General features: G+C 41.5%; 1 protein-coding gene across 6 annotated transcripts; it reads right to left on the bottom strand.

Annotated features, from left to right (window-relative positions):
* Positions 1-418: 418 nt before the first annotated feature.
* fam193a (family with sequence similarity 193 member A) lies at positions 419-21,222 on the bottom strand. 6 transcript variants are annotated; one of them, XM_074662667.1, is made up of 23 exons: positions 20,795-21,222; positions 19,139-19,213; positions 16,853-17,095; positions 12,470-12,645; positions 12,207-12,374; positions 11,585-11,831; positions 11,374-11,498; positions 11,078-11,225; positions 10,900-10,974; positions 10,720-10,794; positions 10,518-10,630; positions 9,644-9,886; positions 9,169-9,325; positions 8,867-9,013; positions 6,918-7,196; positions 6,424-6,646; positions 5,815-6,189; positions 5,193-5,475; positions 4,853-5,039; positions 4,496-4,735; positions 3,433-4,330; positions 2,549-2,630; positions 419-1,434 (listed from the first exon to the last, which is right to left on the bottom strand). In XM_074662667.1, exons 1-23 carry the CDS (start codon positions 21,014-21,016, stop codon positions 1,341-1,343), a joined length of 4,875 nt encoding a protein of 1,624 aa, XP_074518768.1. In that variant the 5' UTR covers positions 21,017-21,222; the 3' UTR covers positions 419-1,340. The 6 variants fall into 6 exon arrangements, with proteins under 6 accessions (XP_074518768.1, XP_074518777.1, XP_074518788.1 ...); XM_074662676.1 differs by having other exon boundaries at positions 5,827-6,189; XM_074662687.1 differs by having other exon boundaries at positions 5,875-6,189.
* Positions 21,223-21,231: the final 9 nt, after the last annotated feature.

Raw genomic sequence — 21,231 nt, 5'->3', positions numbered from 1 at the left:
ATTGAAAACTGGTAACTTGTGACAGATAGGCTTTTATGCTTTCTTGATGTGAGCTGCACAAGAACTTCAGTACTGTTTTTATTCTTTTGAAAAAAAGTTTCTTCAGGTTAGCTTAGCTAGCACAAAGACTTGATGCATCAAGAAATGATTTCAAGTCCTAAAATTTGAAAAAACTTTGGAAAACGCTATTGTCTAAAGGTATAGTATAGGTATAAGGTATAATATTATTTTTGGGGAATAATAAAGGAAAGGAATTTCAGTGTTCATGATATTTTCATTTACTCTGCTACTATTGCTTTGCATGTATGTGTGCTCGCTGAAGTGCTCATTTACCAGTGATCTCTATTGGGTGCAGGAAATAAGACTGGACACAAGACACATAATCCTGCCATACTACTGTATTCCATCTTTCAAAAAAGAAAGACAAGATTTAATATTACTTAACAATATGTTAAAAGTAGCCAGTTTGGCTTCAGTGTTAATACAATATACACTCTATAACAGATTGATAGTGTGAGTATTGTTCTTTTTCAATTTCATTCTGAAAGTATTCTGATACAAGCTGGCTACAGGTCAAAAAGAGAGAAAACAAAAACTGTAACTGGTACACTTTTACTCAACAGTTTGTTAAACAGTACTTAAAAACCAAAAAAGAACATTGTCAAGTATTACGCTTTCCTCCTCTCTGTGAAATAGGGTGGAGAAGGAGGAGGAGGAGGAAAAGGTGGTGGTGATGGGCTGTGGGGGGTTGGGGGCAGGGAGTGGAGACCAGCCGACCAAGCCCATTCCCTTGTCAATCATGTGGATGAGATGCCGTGCGAGGAACAGGAAACGATGGGATATTAAGCCACAATATCTCAAATACAGCTTTTAATTTATTACATTTCTCTTTTGTGTAGTTTCCTCAGTCTCTTTTTTTAGGAAACCATCCAGACATAGTAAGCATCTTTTGACTACAGGTAAGCCATTATAAGAAAATAATTTCAGATCATAGCTTTTCAGTCAAGAGAAATGCCCAACTCAGACTAAAAGCACACAAGCACGCAAGGAAAATTAATCAGATGTGAAGTAGCAGTTATGTGATTCTTTTTGTGTCGTTTTGTTTTATTTTTAGTTTAAGTTCTGCAGGTGGATCAGTCCAGATGGGTCTGTGTTGGAACCACACAGCGACGAAAACAAAGCAAGGCAGCAAGGGTGTGATTTGGGCACAGCAGGAGATAAGTCTGGGAGGACAACAGCTGGAAGGAGGTAAAGGGATGGGTGGGTGTGTAGGGGGACCGTGTGGGTCGGTATAGCTGTTAAGGTACTGATTGTGTCCTGACGGTTGCTCACGAACATCCTCAATGTGCAGCAAAGGTAGCTTTCTTCAAACTAAAGTTTGACCAGTTGATGGAGAGTCGTTGGCGAGTCTGTCGGGCAGAATCCAAGCAAAACCTGCAGAAAAGAGTAAAGTGAAACATTTACACCTTAGATTTTAGAACCACTGAACCATATGTACAATTATGGATGATACATCCCTTTTTGTAAAACAAATAAAAAAAAAACAAAAAGAGGTCAAAACACAGCCTTAATGGGCACTGGGGGCATATGCTCAGAGGTGAACTGACCAATGGAGTCATGGTTTGACATCACATGTTTCTGCTAACAATGGGATAATTATTAAAAAGCAAAGGTCCTTCAGATTGATACAGTCCACAGCAGAACTGATGTGGATTTGAGAGGGACACTTTTAGTTGTGGAAGATTTATTCACTTTTGCGTTAGTTTTTGTAACATCTTCTCCACTATGCTAACCCAGTGACTAGTATTTTCACCACTTGCACACAGAGAGGAGATAATTATGATCTAAACTGCAGCCACTTACCAGGGGGAGCTCTAAAAGTTTTTGGCTTCACTTGAGGGAAGCCGTTGTACTGTCCATGTTATACACAGAAATACCCTCACATTGATTTCTTAAATTATGTGCATTAGGTAGGTGTCAAACGATTTGCAAAAGCCACAACAGGAAAGCAAGCGCAACAAAAAAAATGCCAAAGCTACAACACAAATGCAAAAATAGAGCCACAACAGGAGTGAAGAAAAGGGGTTAGTTATCCCAATGAACACAGAAAAGTTGTCAAAGTAAGTAAATAATTATCTTTTTTAACTTCATCTATGATAAATACAGCTTTGTAGGGGTGTCACCTTGTGATATCCTTCATAGTAATTATATTTATTTACTGGAAAAGAAGTCATCCTATATCTAGCTTCATGAATCAGTCATAATGTCGGCATTATAGCTATATCTATCGAAAAGAAAACAATCATTTACTTACTTTCAAAACTTTTCTGTGTCTGTTAGGAAAACTGTCCTCTTAACTTCCATTGTGGCTGTATGTCTGTTGTGTTGTAGCTTTAGCATTCGTGTTGTGGCTTTTTCGAATCGTCTGACACCTACTGGCCACTGTACATAAGTGTGCAGATGTATCTAAAAATGTTTCATGGTGACATATCCTTAAACTGTAGAGGGTAATTTCCTCAAACTTACAGAGTAGGATATTGTAACATACCTTTTGAAATATTCCACCTCTCTCTCTGTTTCATCCATTTCAGTGCTGTCGAGGTCGATGTCTTTGGGCAAGAAAACATCATCTAGAAAAAAAATGAAACATAAAATTACAATAATCGCACCAATATTCCTGTCTTTGCTAACTTTGCACAACAACATCAGCATAGTCATAGCATGATGTTTGGTGGTAAGGGTGCATTTTTTAAACTTTTTTTTTCCATCCTCAGAGTTTGGCTTACAGTGGTGACCAAAATTATTTGAAACACATGGCTGATCTGAAAATTCTGACTTTGTTTTGCCTTCAAAGTATGGCCATGAAACATGCAAATGGTTGCTCTGAGCACAGCAAATATCAGAAGAGAGTCCTGCTGTTTTTACTTATTTTTAACTTTGATGTCCACGTTTTGTAGCAGTTACAGCAGCACATGTCTCTGGTATAGTGTGAATTTCTTATTTCGCATGGGTCTAACATGCTGTATAGCACCCACTTTTTCCACTGGTATCCTTGTGTTCAAAAGGTTTTTGGACACCACACACGGCTAGAGCCCTGGGAGTAGCTGCACCAATATTTATGACTAAGCTGCAGCAATGAGAGCACTTTCTAAGAGCAGTGAGATGTAAATGACGGCAACCATCTGCAGAGTGCGCACATTCATGGACTGAGCTGTTATAGCACAGAAAGCCCAAGAGACAAGTCAGGTTTTAGACGTCTGGCTAAACCCTGGTCAAAAGATCTGTTGTGGACAGGGTTCAGATTTCGCTCACTTAGCATGACGTCTGAATCTAAACAAATATTACAGCAGTGAAGCTCATACAGGGTGATGTGGATACAAAATAATGTGTAAAGTTTTCACAAGGGTTAATTTTTAATGTGGAAACACCAACCTATTGAAGTGTTCATCTTGTCCCCCTTCTTCTTCTTGTTTTTCTTGGCCTTGCCTTTCGGCTGTGGCGACTCTGCACTGGGTGGTTTGCCGTTCAGCAGGTTTTGCTCTGACTGAAGAGCTGGAGGAGGAGATGGGGAAGGGTTTGACACTGGTGGACTTCTCCTGTCTTCCTTTATTTGGGTCAGCGGTTGTGTCAGCTGTTGTCTCTTTCCACTGGTGCTTCTGTTAAAGCTTCTGTCCTCCCTCCTGGGTTCAGTGGTTGGGAGAGGAGCCAGAGCCTCGGCCTGCCTGACCCGCATTGCTTTGGTGTCTGTTGAAGCGGTGGGGGTGGTGCAGTTAGCTAGCTTAGCTGTCACATCTGAGTTTTTGGGTAACTCGGGGGCTTTCTTTGCAGCTGCTTCACAAGAGACAACTTTAGAAGATGGTTTTGTCTTAACTTTATTGTTAACCTCAGGCTGTGATGCAGAAGTGCCGTTGTGGAGGACAGCTGGAGAGTCGGGGATGTTGGTCTCAGAAGAAAACCCCTTCTCACCAGTGTGCTTGGGGCTGTGCAGTGTGTGGGGCTGGGGTAGGGGGTTGAATCTGGTTTCCTTTGGATCAGGGAGGCGGATGAGAGTTTGAAGCAGCTGTGATTTTCCGTTCTGTAGGTTATCTAGGACGTTCTGAGCTGTCTGTTTGAGGGGCTGTGGGTTGTTTTGAGGGGGAGCAGTGTTTTCCTTTGCTTTCTCTTTCTTTTTCTTCTTGGCAGCACGATGTTGCAACTCCTGCAGCCGCAGCAGCTCCTTTTGAAGCGCAGCCTCTTCCTCTTCCTGCCGCTGCAGCCGTTGTTGCTCTTCTAATAACTGCTGCTCCTCTCGCTCACGGGCCTCTGCCTCTAAACGAGCTTTTTCCTCCATCTGAAGAAAGTAGAGACATAACCTTTCAGTGTAATGGCATCTTTGACACAAAAACATAATAGCTCACATAAAGACCTCTTCAGTAGGCATGCTTCATATCTACATGGTTCAGACTGAAAGGTTTCAGGTTGAAACAATCTAAGACTTTTCAAGGGATCAACCTACCTTCTTTTGTTTATGCCTGGCCCGTTTAGCAGCCTTAGAACTGGATACAGGTTTATTGTCAGCACTGTTAATAAATTGCAACAAGTCCTCCACCCGCCTGTGGTCCTCCACCCCTCCATCTCGCTCTATTACCGGCTGCTGCTCCTCACGTTTGGGCTGCTCCTCCTTACGTTTTGTCAGACGCAAGCGGAGCTTCTCTCGCATCTCTGCATAGTTTCGACTGGTAGGAGCAGCAGGGGGCTGGGAAAAAAGAACAATTCAATTAACAACCAGATTTTAACTGAGCATCTCTGTCGACTGCATCTACCAAAAACACGTTTCTTTGAGGCTGGTTTTGATGAGCTGTGAGAGTCTTACCCCGCCATGGCCAAAGAACTCGCAGTAGCAGCAGTCACAGTACTTTCCTTCTTTCTGGTTGGTGGATGTTGAGGTGGAGGAGCTGTGCTCTGAGCAGCTGTCCTCGTCTTGGCTTTCCTCTCCATCATATGGTGGGTGCTCGTAAGTCCCATTCCCTTCACAGCGATGGCCCTCACAGTCAGGATCACTGAAAGGGAGCAACACTTCAAACTGGACTCTGCAAATATTTCCTTACTCCACCACAACTCATTTTCACATTTAGGTCTCTCTTTAAGTAGTATTATATGTCATCAATGGGAGCCCAGGCTTGTGTGTTTGGAGGATGTGGTATCAGTCTTACCTGCACACACTGGGTGGGGCACTGACTGGAGCATCTACTGAGGAGGTTGGAGGCTCTGTAGGTGGGAGGCACAGGCCCTGGTGGGCCTCCATGAAGTCTGGGGCTGGAGCAGCCATCTTTGGAAAGGGTTGGGAACCCATGGTGGGAAGGTGTGTGGTGGGTGCTGGGGGCAGGGTTGGGCCCGAGAGCGGAGGGAGGGGGGTCAGTCCTGAAGGGCAGCTTCTAGGGGGGGCTGGAGCAGGTTGTCTGTGGTCCTCTTTACCTAGATTGTGAAATACATCATCTGGAGGAAACGAAGATGAAATTGATGAGAAAATTGTTTTCTTTCACGATAAACCTTTAAAACATGCACTCATTGAGGGAAATAAACAGAATTAAATAGACATTATCACTTTCATTGAAGTCAAACACAACTGAAGTGAATTAAACCTAAATTTTTGGATAGCTTGTTGAATAATCAACTTGATTAAGAACAATCTTTTCCTTCTTTCAGAGTGACTGGGAGTTAAATCTTGCTTTGCAAAGATTAAAAAAGCCACATCCCTGCAGTTGCACTAGGTTGGATCACGATTTAATAAAAGAAGAACCCTATGAACAGTACAGACCTAAGTTCTGCTCCTACCTCCTATATTACCTAAAGAGTTGGGTCTTTTGGAAGCTAGGTGGATGGGTGGGTTATTACTTGACTGGACAGTGGTGGCAGTGCAGGACACAGAGGACGTGGAGGCGGACGTGGCCATCACCACTCGGTTGGTCTCCATGAAGGCATCCTGGAAATTGTAGAGACATTTCTTCTTGGCGCCACTCTTCTTCTGCTCTTTGGCTTCCGAAGAGGAGCACGATGATGAGGACGAGGACGATGAAGACGATGACAGTGATGAGGGGGTGGTGGAGGAAGGGGGCAGCGGAGTGGGCAGTGAGGAGTGATCCCCTTGGGGGTCGATAGATGACGTGGGAGGGAGGGGCACATCAGCGAGGGGCGGGCCAAGCATGTCACCTGTTGATAAGAATGGACATCTCTTAGGTATTTCTCTGCTTTGAACTCACAGTGGTGTTTAATCAGGGCTAAGATAAAACGAAAACAAATCAGCCTTGTGATTTCATGACAGAGGACACTGAATGTATAATGCTTGGCTTCTAAACCTCATAATTTTTCTGTCATTTTTGCAGTATTTGCAATACTTCATCTTTCTTTTCTTTACTTAAGCTGAAAGCATCTATGTTGGCTCACCTGGCAGGGATTCAGGCAGCAGCACAGATGGATTCCAGCTCTTCATCACAGCAGCATCCCACAGGTTCTCAAATTTGAGCGAGAGGCACTGCAGTGAGCTGTTCCAGTCTCCTGCTCCACCAGCCCCTCCAAAACAGTTCCGGTAAACATGCTCAGGTAACGACGGGCTGAAGGCCGGCTGTTTGGCTGCTGAGTGGTTTGATGTTGGGTTTGGGGGCAGAGGCTTTAGAAGGGACAGAGGAAGATTGTGGCACATTAGTTTTGGATTTTGATATTTGACACAATTCATTTGTTTGACTTTACTCTGCCCTCCTGTGGTGGATTATAAAACTGTAACTGAGTGAAATAAAACAGAACAAAGCTCTGTAGTCTTCCTGGAACCTTAAAAAATTCCCCATGAATAGGAAATAAATCAGTTCTCCCTTCGAGACACTCACTACCTACTGGAAAAAGAATGTAGGCAGGAAGAGACTGATACAACTGTAGCTCCTCACCTTGTTGTGTGTAAGAGGAGGACTGGGGGGGTAGAGTGTGGGGTGGAGAAGGGGTCGGGAGAAGTTGTGTAGGGGCAGGTGGCCGTGGATGTGGGGGTAGAGGTGGAGGGCGGGGTGGGCAGGGGGAGTCTTGCTGTCTGTGAAGAACTGGTGTCCGACAGTGGGTGGAGGTGCACCGTGGAGAGGACTGGGGGGGAGGCATGAGGCAGGGCCCAGGGTGGAAGAGCCGGGGTCCTGGTTGCACACGTGGCACTCGCAGGCATGCTGGAGCTGTTCTACCTAAGAGTGGTAACACAGAGTCAAAATATGGCTGTCCTGTTTTGAGGAGGGTTTGTGTTTCTCTGCCTTACACCTTTGTGTAATAAATTCCTATTTAATTATTTTGTGTCGAGTGTAGGTGAAACAAAAAACATTTTTCCATTTATAGGCCTGTCACGATAATCAATAAATCGATTAACCGAACGATATATAAAAACGTCCTCGGTAAGTTTGCCAACCTCGATAAATTGACACGTGCATGCATGTTTGTTTTCCTCCTCTCTTTTGACCAAAGAGGCTGAATGAGAAGATGGCTCACTACGTCTATCTTTCCTAACATCGGGGTGCATAGGTTCTATAGCAGATTTAGCGGATTTATAGCGGAGTGAGCATCTGTCAAAAATGCAATCTTTGGCATCTTTTGCGACTGGGCTGCTCGCGCGTACACACGGAGAGAGCTGAAGCGAGCGTCCTGAGGGGTAAGGAGGAAACACACGCTAATATGACCGATGGCATGAAAGATATGGTTCTTAAGCCGCCTGCCACAGTCCCAGTGTGGGAATATTTTGTTTTGTATCAGAATGAACAAAGTGTGAGCTCATGAACACCAGTCAGCTGGTATGTCGCATTTGTTTGAAAATAGTAGCGACGAAGAAGAAGGGGGGGTGCAGCGGAGCCTTGTTCTTTGACAATCCGCTCTTACTGAGGCTTTTGGTCGTCAAAGTAAATAGAAATAAAAGCACCAAATGGTGGGCGCTCAAAGACAGCTACATTGCCAAAGAAATGCAGCTCTTCAATACGGTTGAAAGCCAGAAATGTTAAAAATGTTTGACAGACAGTACGGATTGACGGGGAAAAAGTACATGTTACAAACAATTCAGGAACTGTATAAACTCCCTTTTATTTAGGCTTTAGTTTTTATTGTTGTGGGGTTTTTTTCGAGTTTCGTTTTTCTTTAGAGACAGGGTCTATGTTTTATTGTTTTTGATTAGTATGAATTATTTTCATTGACATGTATTTTTTTCTAAAAGAGAGCCCATTTCATTTTCAATGTATTTTTTTTCTCTTTCTTATTTTATTCAAAAGATCCTGACCTTTTAATTACAGTTAAATACTCTTAAGAAATTAAAGTTTCTTGCTTTTGATATGGTGTACTCACTTTATTACTATGTTATCGTGACAGGCCTATCGATTTATTGAAAAAACATTCTGGTCCAAATTTCTTCAGCTGTCTTCAAAAGTCAAGAAACCTTTATTCACACCTAAATTCAAAACAATCAAATATGACACAAACATTTGCATAACTGGGTGTGTGACTGAGAGTGTTGTGGCTGTCTGTGAGGAAGCTGGGGGTCTGCTTAGCTCCACCTTTTTGCCCGTTGCCCACTGCCAGAATAACTAAAAGCAAGGCTGAGTCAACATTTGCAATAAGACACCTGTTATGATTTGGTTCTCTCTTCAGAAACCAATGGACAATATGAAGTCCAGGTCTGTTACAGTCTGAGGAGAGCATGCAAAGCAAAGTGAGATTTTCTTCAAGCTACTTATATTTGATATGGCTGATATAAGCCCTAAATTGACACAATTTAGCCCCTCACTTTCAGAGTGTTTCTTCTTCCACCTATAATGAAAAATGGTAACACTATGTGGAACTTGTTTTAACAAATCATATTCAAAGTGTATTTCAGCACCTGTTGGTGGCTGTAAGACGGTGGAGGACTGTTGGTGTTTGCTGAGCAAAGCTCCTCCTGCTGCCCTCGAGGCTCCTGACTGACTTCCCCATTGGCCTCCTCCTCGTCACCCTCTGATGAGCTGCTGCTGCTGGTGATGTGAGGAGACTGCAACAGAAATGAGTTGAACAAAGAAGACTCGGTAAGGCAACAACTTTCCCATGTTACTGGTAACTTATTCATAATGAATTTCTGATTCATCATCAGGAAACTCAGCAGGGAAATTTAAAACGTCTGGGTGTCTCTCTTTTTTATGAGCTCACCCCTGCCTTCAGTGCCACGTCTTCAGCTTCCCCATTGATGTCATTATGGAGGCCGTTCACAACAGCAGTCACAACACTGTTGTCCTCATAACCGCTCATTGGGTAGATATCACCAAACTTACTGGACAAGGGAGGCACTTCGTCATCATCACTAATACTAGAAGAAGACCGAAACAAGTAGTCAGATTAGGGGAAGTGAAAGAGGGGAAATCATTGTCCATTATGGAGGCGTGCAAACATTAATATTTATTGTACACAAGACTAAACCGAGCCTAGATTTCCCTCGAAACTATCAAAATGTTTTTAACCACCCTTCTTGGAAAATCCGAGGAGCACATGAAAGCACCGTTCATTTGGACTCTCATCTTTGTGGAACACAAGCCAAACCAAAAGACTTAATGCCCCTGGGGAAAGTTCCAGTCCTAGGCCAAGTCTCTAAACAACCATCTAATGGGACAGCTAATGGCCAACTCACAAGGTGTTGGTGTCCCCTTCAGGCAAGATGAGCCGCGGATGCTGCTGAATGGTGATGGGAGAGCTGGAGTTGGAGCCTGATGCCGAGCTTCCGGAGGAGAGGCTGGGAGGGTGAACCTCTGCCAGGTAGTCTCGAGGAGGTTCACCCTGCAGAGGCAGCTTGATGTGGAGGTCCTCGGCGATGGGAGAGTCCATGATGCCACAAGTCAGGATGTGGGAGAGACTACAGTCATCACATGTGCACCTGCAGAGACAAAATTAAAAGTTTAAAATCCAGTGTTAAAAGAAATCTTTGGAGTCTCTCTTCTTATTCATCCACGAGCCCAGGAGCCACTTTTAGGGCCAAAATATCTGAAAGCTGATATAAAACATTAAACAGAAAAACAACAAGGATTGATGTCAAAAGCAGCCCATGTTTCCATTTTGTCACAAAAAATTTTGGGTAAAAGTAACATCTATAACTGTTTATTAAAGATTACTCTGACTTATCGTTTAAATGACACAAAAAAACAAGATGAGTCTACACTTTTATTTGGAAAAATGATAATTTTGACCAGCCGCTGGAAATAAAGGGGCAGACTGAAAGCAGATAGTGACCTTTCATCTAAATAATCAAGGGCTAAATATGCAACCATAAAAAAATACAAATGAAAAAATAAAAATTTTCTCACAGAGAACTTGCATATTAATAGATAAATGAGCTGTTATTTAATCTTTCATATATCAAAAAACATGTGGCACAAGAAGATCATGCCACGACAAGAAAACATTGTGCATTGTGAAGGCTGTTTGACGGGTATTTTCAGTTTGTCATGTCTCAAATAGTGTGATGATCCCAGGGCAGATATACCATCTGCTCAAACATGGAAACGTACCGTCTTCTGTAATTGCAGTTTGGACAGTCTGGAATACTCAGCCGAGATGAGAGCATTCTCATAGTTTCTGTGAAGTTGTTGTCTCCGGTGGGGGACTTTTTGCTGTTCGGTAACTACAAAGACAACACCAAAAAGAACTGCTGTGAAGCACACAGACGCACATGCTAATTTGCCGTGATGGCTGCTTATTCATGTTGTGTACCTGTTCCTCTATAAATCTTCTCTGCTTAAAGAACTCCCAGTCCTCCTTCAGCATTCGCTGCTTGGTCTTCAAAGTCTAAAAAATGAAAAAGATATGAACTTGTTTAGAAAAAGAAATTAAATACCAAGATAATACCAAAAAAGTTAACTGTGTTCTTATGTATTGTTCAAAACCTCTTACATTTTTGCTAATTAAGGACTTGTGTGGCTCTGTTCTTTGGTTGGTGAGACTCTGACCCTCCACCTTCAAAAGCAGCTGTAAAACAGATCCTTGCAGCTTTATCTGCACACTTTTAGGTAAAGCGCTGATAAGTTTAGCTCAATTTCCTGTTCTAATGTTTTATCTTAGTCATGTTTACCTGTTCATCGACATAGTCATCAATCCTCTTCTCACACTCCTGCCATTCGGCTGCCACTGAAGCCATCTCTTGTTGAAGCTGCTGGTAGCTTTCTAACAAGGTCCTGTACATGTCTTCATTGTATGAATCATGCGAGGCCGTGCCATGTCTGGAAAGGAGGTTGCAATAAAAGATGATTTTATGATCACTATAGTCAAAAATTTATTAAAAACACTTTTCATTTGGGTCTAAAGCATAATTTAAGTGATGATTATTGAAATGTATTTTTTCTGTAACCCCGTGAAAGTAAATCTTACTTTAATTGTGCAACCAGTGCGGGTAAACTGCTGTGCAAGATTGGTTCAGAGAAAACAAGATTCTCAAAAAGGTGCTTGTTGTGCAGCTCCCACGTCACCTGGAATTTCTGGAGGTGCTCATTCTCCTGTAAGGAAAGAAACACAAGTTTGAGTCATAGAAAAACAAGAGAAGACCCAGTGAGTTTTCTTCGGTGAGAGCTGATAAACTGACCAGGGTGAGCAGGAAGCTGCTGATGGTGCACGCAGCTTGACAGAGAGCCCTGTACTCCTCCAGCAGCAGCGAGATGAACTGGTAGGCTTGAGGAGGACCCTGAACTGCAGAAGTGCTACCTGCTGGACCTGCCGTCTTGGGACCTGTTGAAAGGTGCTTCAGTAGCCGCACCTTCATTTCCAAGACGTATTCACGAGCCTGCTGCTCCAACCTTTGATACAGCTGGTAAGGGTCCTTCTCACAGAGTCTACAGTGAGAAAAAAAGACGGTCAAACCTTAAATGCAAAAACTTACTATAAATGAGACTAGACAAGCAGGTGTACTAGAGAACTTCCCTATAAACTTTAAAAAAGTCACCTAGTAATACCAAACAGAACCAGTTTCTCTCTACTTTTTAAAAAGGTTCCTCAATGAATCACAGCCAAACATTAACAAAAGAATACATGATGCATCAAGGAAGTAAAGATTTCAGAGACCAAAACCAGCCTGGTTAGACAAAAGAAGCCTGTTTGCATGTTTCCTTTCTGTTTTAACCATGGCTCATTTCCTGCATGCACAGGAGGCTTTTAGAGTTCAACAGGGACCTCTAGTGGACAAACACGCTCACAGAGAGTAACCCTACCTGTCCACCAGCTCCTTCATGCCGTCCTTGTCTCTCTCAAGAGGCTGGTCATGGTCATCCGCTAAGGGAGTTCCTGTCTGACGGTAGATGCAGCGCACTAGGTAGCGAACCTCTGACCAGTGATTTTGCAGCTGCTGGGACTCCCTCTCTGACTCAGCAGAGATCTCGCTGTTATTCAAAACTCAAATGGTTAAAAAGGACTCTTTTTGAACAAATACTTAAAAAAAAAAAAGGATGTTAAACTGCAACGTCTCTGAACTGACCGTCTCTCATTGCAGGCTTCACAGCTGCACACAGTGTCAGCTGGCATTGGTGCGGTGAGGTCTGGGGCGGGGAGCATGGGTAGTGTAGGCACAGCAGTGGTCAGTCTATCCCCCGGGGCCGCCTCCTGGCCAACATTTCCGTTCCCCACAGGCATGTGCAAAAGGAAGTCCTGGCTCTGTGAGAAATAAGACAGCAGAATAAGACAGATATCAGATCTTAGACTCAACTGAGTAAAGATTAAAAGTCATAGTCTTTGGTCAATCTGAGAAAAAGGGATGTTACAAATATTTTAAATTTTTCAACTGTCTCTCACCCAAATACTGCTAAAATGACGCAAGACTTAGTATTGGGATTACAAAGATTATCTTTTAATTTACTTGAATACACTGATATTTTTGTTGTATTTTAAATCAAAGTACTTGCAAATGTCCTTAATATAAAGAAAGTTGCACAATTTACGACAAATCTGATTGAAAAAGATGAACTTTCCACCTTTCTTCATGCAATACACAAGATTTATCACAAAATATCAATAAAGACAGCTGACTTTTTCAGATGTCATTGAGAATGCACAATGATTTTAAAGACATGTATAATATTTTCCACCTTACCCATGATGATTATTTTAAAATAGGAAAAACAACATTACATGATGGGTGTGAAGCTTTACTGAGAGTTAAGAGTCCATTGTTTGATCATGTTCCTTGCAGTGTGCAAATCTACAATTTAGGGTCATTCAGACCTAGTGAGTTGGTAGAGTATCTGAAATTAACAACAGATTTATGAGGAAACCAAACCCTGGCTCAGGCAGCCTCACCCACAACTGAGGAAGCTCAACCTCCCCTAACATCATTAAAGTTGGATCAATAGTGTAAAATTTCTCACAGTTACATCGACATCATGTACTGAAGATCTGAGTCTTCCAGTATTTGTCAAAATACAAATCCCTTTTACTTGTAGAAGTATTCAGCAGACTGCACTGCACATGGATGAACTTACAGTTGTGATAAAAAAAAAAACGCAGTTCAACATCACCAACCAGATCAATCACTAAGTATATTTCTACACAGCAAATAATTTATTGTAGGTGCAGTAAGGTTATAGAAAGCCAACATGAATGACAGGCATACTGCTGCTGTTTCCGTGTAATTCAATCATGAATTTAAAAGGGTGTTTAAAAAAAAAATAGCAGTGCGTGGAGCTCAATTAGTGAGGTCATCCATTTTGTAGAAAATGCAGGTGGCCCTGATTTAAGGACCATGGCAGCATGTATTGTACCAGCTGGTTAAAGTTATTTCTCTGAAAAGTCAGGTAAAAGGTGTTTTTCCAGACAATGGGCCTCATTCACTGATAAATGCGTAGAAATGTTCTTACTCTGTGGACAAGTTCCGACTTGCAAAATCGTGCGGAAAAGCCAATTTTCTTCTCAATACCTAAATGAATCCTGGTGACTGTGAGGGAGTGGAAGAGTAGGCGATTTTCCATGATGGACATGAACACAGCATTGTGAGGTCATCTATTGAAGAATAAATGTATTAAATTGAAAAAAATATATATTTTATTATTAACCAAGCTGAAATTTTTTACCACCTAAACATAAAAAAGTACCGAAAATTGGCACTGTTGAGTATCGATACCAATTGCCAGGTATCGGGCATTGGTACTGTATCATTTCACATGTGAAAAGTACCCATCCCTAACCACACCCCAATTCATCCATACAAGGACATCTGTTCGATGCCTCAGAGGGAGACACCGAACAGACCTCGACACCCGCATCGCCAGCGTCAGCCACACAGCCCACTTCCCCATCCCCTCATCAGGAGTTTTTATGAGGTGATCAATAATCAGAGGCTGCTCCTGGGTGCTGTGAAGGAGATCACAACAGGTATCCAAAACATAAACGAAACATATTAAAAAGCTGCTGGATACTTTTGCGAACAAATAAATACGTATGAGTGATCAGTGAAGCTGTGTGTGAGTTTGCTCAGAAAATGTATAAAGTCATGAGGAGAAGCAACTGTTTCATGTCTTCACTTAGTTTACATTTAGAAACTGGCTTTACAGCTGACCTCCATTAGAGTTGCTGGATTTACAATACCCAGCAACTTAATTAACATAAAAACTGTGACATTTAAAATGTACATTGTGGTATTTTGAATTGTTAAACTAAGTATTTAACACAAGATTCATTATTATATGTGTAATTAGGGTGGAAATGCGTCAATTTCATGGTGATTTAATTTTTAAATTATATTAAAGACTTACAAAGAGTAGTCTAAATATGACATGCATTTGGTTAAAAGTGTAGGAGTTAACATTTTCTGAGAAAGTTGGTCGTTGTTGTTTGTAGTCTGAGGAGGCTCTAAATTTCTTGCAGAGTAAGAACAAATTCAAGAAAGAAAATATTGATGATTTAAAGGTTTGTGCATTAAACGTTTGTACGCACAATTTAGGCACAAATTTGTGCATACGCACTGTTTGTGAATGAGGCCCAATGCTTTGGAAAACAGTGAACGTTAATCGAAAAGTTGACTGGAGAGGGGGAAAACTGAAAGAAGTGCATAAATTGACAACATGCTCCGCTTAAACGACCTTGAATGCTCAAAAGAGCAAACATCCAGAAAGAAAAAAAATCTAAACCCTGAAAAAAATTCTAAAGTTACTTGTGAGTACTTTGACAATAAAAAGATGTCTATGTAAGGCAAAGCTATCTGTCAAAGTGCTCAAGGGGTTGGGATTTACCAAAGAACACACAGACTGGCCTAAAGAGATAAGTTGCTACATTTTGTGGACTGATGAAAGCAAGATTGTTCTTTTTGGATCCTGGAGTTGCAGACAGTTTGTCAGACGACCCCCAAACACTGAATTCGAGACACAATTCACAGTGAAGAAAGTGAAGCATGGCAGTGCAAGCATCATGATATGGAGATGTTTTTCATACTAAGCTGCTGGGCCTGTTTATTACATACCATGGACCACGGATGGGTTTGAATACATCAGGATACTTTGAGAGATCATGTCGCCTATGCCGAAAATTAGATGCCCTTGAAATGGGTGTTTTAACGCCACAATGACCCCAAACACACCAGTAAGGTCCCAGCATTTTGGTCCCAGACCAGAAAAAAATTACATTATGGAGTGACCCAGCCCAACCCCTGAGCCTTAATTCAAAAAAAACTTGAGGAATGACATAAAAAATACTGTCTCTCAGGCATAACAGTGAAATTTTGTGTTCATATTGTCCTAGGCTGGAACACCTGGTGCCAGAGGTTGGTTGTTTCAATGCAGCACAACCTGTAACACAACTGTACATTAAGCCGTATTTTCAATTCAGTAATCCTGCAACAGTATACAGACTTAATCCTATTTCTTGTTTTACTTTTCCGTTCCAATGGTTGAGTAATAATTCTGGAAAGTTCCCATAATTCATAGACATGACGCCGATGTGCAAACAGTGAATTAACCAGAATGCACACTGTGTTAAGACAGTAATTGTAGTTATCAGAGGAGAGAGGACTGCATATTATTTCTGATTCACAGAAGCTTTTTTGAAGCCCAGGTCTCACACACACACACCAAAAATAGAGGCAACACACAGCAAAGTGGAGCGGCAGCAGGAGTACAGTCACAGTTATGACAATCAGCTTTAGGCTCTGCTTAGAAATCGATGATGCAATGGCGGCTGCTTAAAGTCTAGACTGTTAAGAAACAGATTTACTTGCTTGTTAATTGAACTCTGAATCTAAACGGGTACTGAAAGTAACAGAGTACAATTTAAGAACAAAGGTAAATGCTTCCCTTTTAAACTCACAGAGAGGAAGAGAAGTAAAAGTAAACAGCCTTATTTTCTCATTATTTACTGTCCCTTTATTGTCACAAGCACGCAGAGGAAAAGATTATTTTAACTGGAGTTAAACTGCGTTGATGAGATTTTTCAACTTTTACTTCGTGTTGTTTTCACAAAGACACAAAAGTAATGTTCATATCTTAGTTTGTGAGTTATAATATGCTACCCATCGTAATTTCCTTTGTTTGAAACCTGGACATAATTTGCATAATTTTGACCTTGATGTTACCATATTATTTGTGTGGAATGAAACTGGGTCAAAATACTTGATACGATGTCATTCAGGACATTTTTGGACAGCAGCAGCTGTCTGTCCAACTGCTACATCTGTTCTTGTTTCTTTGGCAAAGAAACAAGACTTGAAAACAAGAGCATCACCGGCTAGTGAAACACTGACCACAGCTGTCTGAAATCAAACAGTAAGAAAGCAGCATCAGTGCTGAAAGAAGAAAGCAAAGAATCGTGTTTCTACTTAACCATTCATTTTCTGAACAGTTTTATGGCTCTTCATGCCCTGATGATGACGACTCACCCCAAACGACTGTTCCAGCGCTGTGTGTCGGTCCTCCTTCTCCACCGTGCGTCTGCAGTCTGAGCACACCCACAAAGGCAGCTGGAGGGCACTGGGTGTCTTGCCGGGCTGTGATGTACCATTCTGGCCCAAGATCCCAGCCTCGGGAGGCACGGCAACATCTTTTCGCTCGCACCGGCACAAGAGGCAGCGATCACCGGCCGTGTAGGGGGCCCGCTGGTTCAGGCCGAACGTGAAAGGGGTCTGGGGTGAGCATGTTTGTAGGTAGAAACAGAGAGAGAAAAAATATAACATTAGGAAGAGCCATATAAGAAAAAGGAATAAATCATCTCCCTCCTTGATGTTTGATTTGTTATAAATTACGTCAGGTCACACTCTGCTTCTTTGTAACCCATTATGGGTACACCAGCAGTCTAATACACCCTTCTGTACCCTATTAAAACACAGGAATATTTTCTCAATGCACAGCCTTGGAAGTGAACCAACCACAGAGTGGCACAGACACAGAATTTGCTGCCAGAGGTATCACTTCGATGCAGCTTCCACCTCGGCTGTAATTGGCAGTGAGCATAAGAAGCTTTTGGGTGCTTAAAAGAAGGATGTTAGCATCAACTTCTGCAACATTTTTTTCACAGGTGTGCCTGTAGCAAAGCCTCTGAATTTGTGAGTGCTCTGGCTTTGAGACCTTCACCCACAGTAAACCACTTACTTTTCCCCAATACTTTGCCAGTAAATATATTTATTGTACTATGGACGTCAAAGACAACATAAAAACTGTAACAGCTCATGGTTTGAATGAGTACAATACAACTGATCACAACCAAACAAAATTCTGATTAAAGAAAAAAAGACAGTCTGCAAAACAGTCCACCTGTTTCTACAATGGGTATATACTGCCTGCTTTATTATAACATTATGTTTAATGTTTGTGATCACACAAATGACTTTGACCTGTTTTGAATAATTTCTTATCACCATCACACAAGCAGTGTTTGAAAACAACCACCAGGTAGGATGACCTCAGGTAGCACAACTCAAGAGCCAAATGACAGTTAGTAAGGACGCATTTAGAGTATATTTTGGTGCAACATGTGTTCAATCAAATATCTTGCTTACAAGAACACATTCACAGCCCTGTTGATCACAGTGCAAGTCAGAACAACCAACATGATCATGATCAAATGAATATAATGACGCTTTCAATTGTCCAGGTGCTGAGACAGTCTGTCCAGCTGACTCCCATGTCTGAAGAGATTTAATCTAGGGATGCACAATATTATCGGCACAATATCGGTATCAGCTGATAAAAGATTAAAAACACGTTTATCGGTATCGGCAGATATGAAAATTTCTGCCGATATGCACAGCCCATAAGGTTCTATTCAGTTAGGATTATTATCATTTTCCATCTGAAAAATAAGCTCCTTAAATAAAATGTAGCACTTCATTTATTTGCACTGCAGAGCTCTGTGTCTGTCACCAGGTTGTTACAGTAGCTCTAAAATAATCAAATGCAACTTGGTTATGTTTAAAAATGCATTGTACATTTAAAGTTCATATGATCTAAAGAAATTATTTTTCTGTATTTCAATACTGAATGTCTTGAGTTTGAAAAAATAATACATTTCTTTTTTATGGTAAAATCAAATGTTTTTTGTCTTGTTTTATGTGTGTTTCTTAAACAAATGAGACCATCACAATTAGAGTAACATATAAATTCCAGTACAGGATAGACTAAGCTTTCTTTACAGTGAAAAAACAAACAAACTTGTGATTATCGGTATCGGTATCGGCCAAAAGGGGCTTCGATATATCGGCATATCGGATATCGGCAAAAATCCAATATCATGCATCCCTAATTTAATCACAATAAAACAATACAGATTTTTCTAAAGGCCTATGTTTCTCTTTGAGAAAGCTTTTGCTTCATGCTGATGCTAAGCTGAAAATGAGCCTTCACTGGTCCTGCTAAATAACTGATGTTGGTAATCAACCACGATGTTCTGTAAGTTAGGCCTGAACAGAAATAACAGATCAGGTCCACCAAAATGATATATGCTTGATGCTCACAACAGTCCAAACACTGTGTTGAGGCAATGACATAGGAGTGGATAAGCTCAATGGCAAAGACCAAATTAATAAGTCTTAATGTGTCAATTCTTAATGTCTTGTTTCCATTTTGATGGTCTTTACATTCTGGTATTAACATGTACTCTCTGTGTACCAACAGAACATGGTTTGGTGGTGTCCTCAGATGAACTTTCAAAACATTTGATGTAAATTTACCTGAAGGACTCCGGAGAAGTCAGCATTCACTGGTCCTTCTGTAAACTGGGGTGTGATGCTGTTGTTCACTTTCACCTGAGGAACAGGACAACTCAGTGTTATGACAGAACTGGCCCCTTATTACCTTGTTTCATTAGTTGTCAAGCAAACTTAATTAAGACACCAGCTCAAGCAATTCATCCAGTCTTCATGACTGGGCTGACTGGCTAGGTGCATAAATGAATTCTGACACTAGATATTAAGTAGACAGAAGTATTTTCTTAGAGTAAAAGCTACCCGGATGTTCTACTTCCCTGATAATTGTCAGACAGTTAAAGAAAGGCCTACTAAACTAGTTAAGGCCTTTTTTTTACATGCCTGGCAATTTTCCATTATAAAAACCAATTCCCTTTTGAGCTTAAGAATAACTTAAAACATGAAACTGCATGTGATTTAAGTTTAAGTTACAAATTACTGCATTGTCACCCTAATAAAGGAACATATTCATGAAAAATACAAAAAAAACAAACATGTACAACCTCAGAAGTTCTACGCACTGATGGAGAGGATAGAATTGGCACAGTGGGTGGTTACCTACTGACTGAGATGACTGGATCCATCTTAAACACAAATATTTACACTAACAACTTATTACACTGACTGATCACATAAAAATTGAAAAATACACCAAATAAAAGCTTAGACATTACCCTGACACAGTTTCAGGTAGGGGTGAGTATTGGCTAGAACTTAAGGATACAATACGCATCACAGTAATTGTGTCATGATACGATAACATTATTGTGTTAAAATATTGTGATATATTGCCATATTCTACACGGTTAACTACTTGATTTAAAACAGCTTTTCTATTTTATGGTGTTTTAAATGATGAAAGTCAGACACATACACTTAACCTGAAAACATAAAGTGCATCAAGTGTGTCACTTAAACCACTGTCATTAAACTAATGTTGCAAAAAAGTTATTGGATATAAGATGTGGTCAGTTGCTGAAACTAGTAAATATCATACCAAAGAATAAAGAGAAAACATTGATGTTTGAAGCATCAAAACAACCTAGATTCAACCAGCCTTTCATCAAGATAAGTGAAAAGTCGGTTTGTAAAGACACATCAAGGCCCGATGGGGCAAAAGTTGTTGGTACACTTAACTGTTAGCATTAGTTAGCATTAATGTTAATCAATGTTAAAGCGTCTGTGGGAAACGCCGTTTAAGCCAACAGAGTGTTCAACTCATCTTGGCTTTGACCATGTTATCTCTACCTACCTGGACTTTCTGTGCTCACAATAATATTCCGTGCTGTCAAAGTTGTCGATTCAGCTTCGTTACCACAACTTGAGCTAACGATGGTGGTTGCAGCGTTTGGAGCAGAAGTAGCCTTATGTTTACTGTAGTTTGGTTCAACACAAGAGGCCAGCCTGACATATTTACGCAGCTACGTGACTTTTTAGGTGACAATGTGTTCAACTAAACACAACCAACAGCACTATCTTTGTTAAGGCCACTAAATTTCTTGCTACGTTGTATAGGTTAGTTAGATAGCTGCCTTCCTCACATCAGTGTCGGGCCCGGATCAGATTTGTGTCGTTGATAACGCTGCTAGCTCCTCGCCCCCGTTCAGACGTCCACCGGTTCACACTGTGTGTCACTCTTACCTCTCCGTTTATGCCCGTGATGGAGCCCAAGTTCCCACTGCCTGTGCTCCCAGGTGTTAAGAAGCTGACGACAGAGGCAGGTGCTGCTGTTCCCGCACAGCCCAGGGCCGAGGCAGCCCCGGCCTTGCCACTGCTGGTATTGCAGACAGCAATGCAGCTACTGCCACCGCCCCGCTTGTTCTTCCTGCGTTTAGCCCCTCGTTTAGCATCGGTTGGGCTCATTTTTTTCCACAAACGAAGCGAGACAACTTGCCGGCTGGACTTGGCAGGGTCTCGAGCGGAATGCCGGGTGCAATCACTCGGTTATTAATCCGGGGTAGCGATTTAGAGACTCCCAAAACGGCAGACACTCCGTTCCATCAAAGTGCAAGCCGACTTCATAGATTCCAATATGGCCTCTGGCTGGACTGCCTCAACCCAGGCTTCAGCCTGCGTCG

The sequence above is a fragment of the Halichoeres trimaculatus genome, unplaced genomic scaffold (assembly GCF_033239565.1).
Source record: "Halichoeres trimaculatus isolate MK-OKI-2021-1 unplaced genomic scaffold, fHalTri1.1 fHalTri1_scaffold_2, whole genome shotgun sequence".
NCBI lineage: Eukaryota > Metazoa > Chordata > Actinopteri > Labriformes > Labridae > Halichoeres > Halichoeres trimaculatus.
The sequence above is the reverse complement of the archived record's forward strand: the minus strand, read 5'-3'. Positions and strand labels throughout refer to the sequence as shown.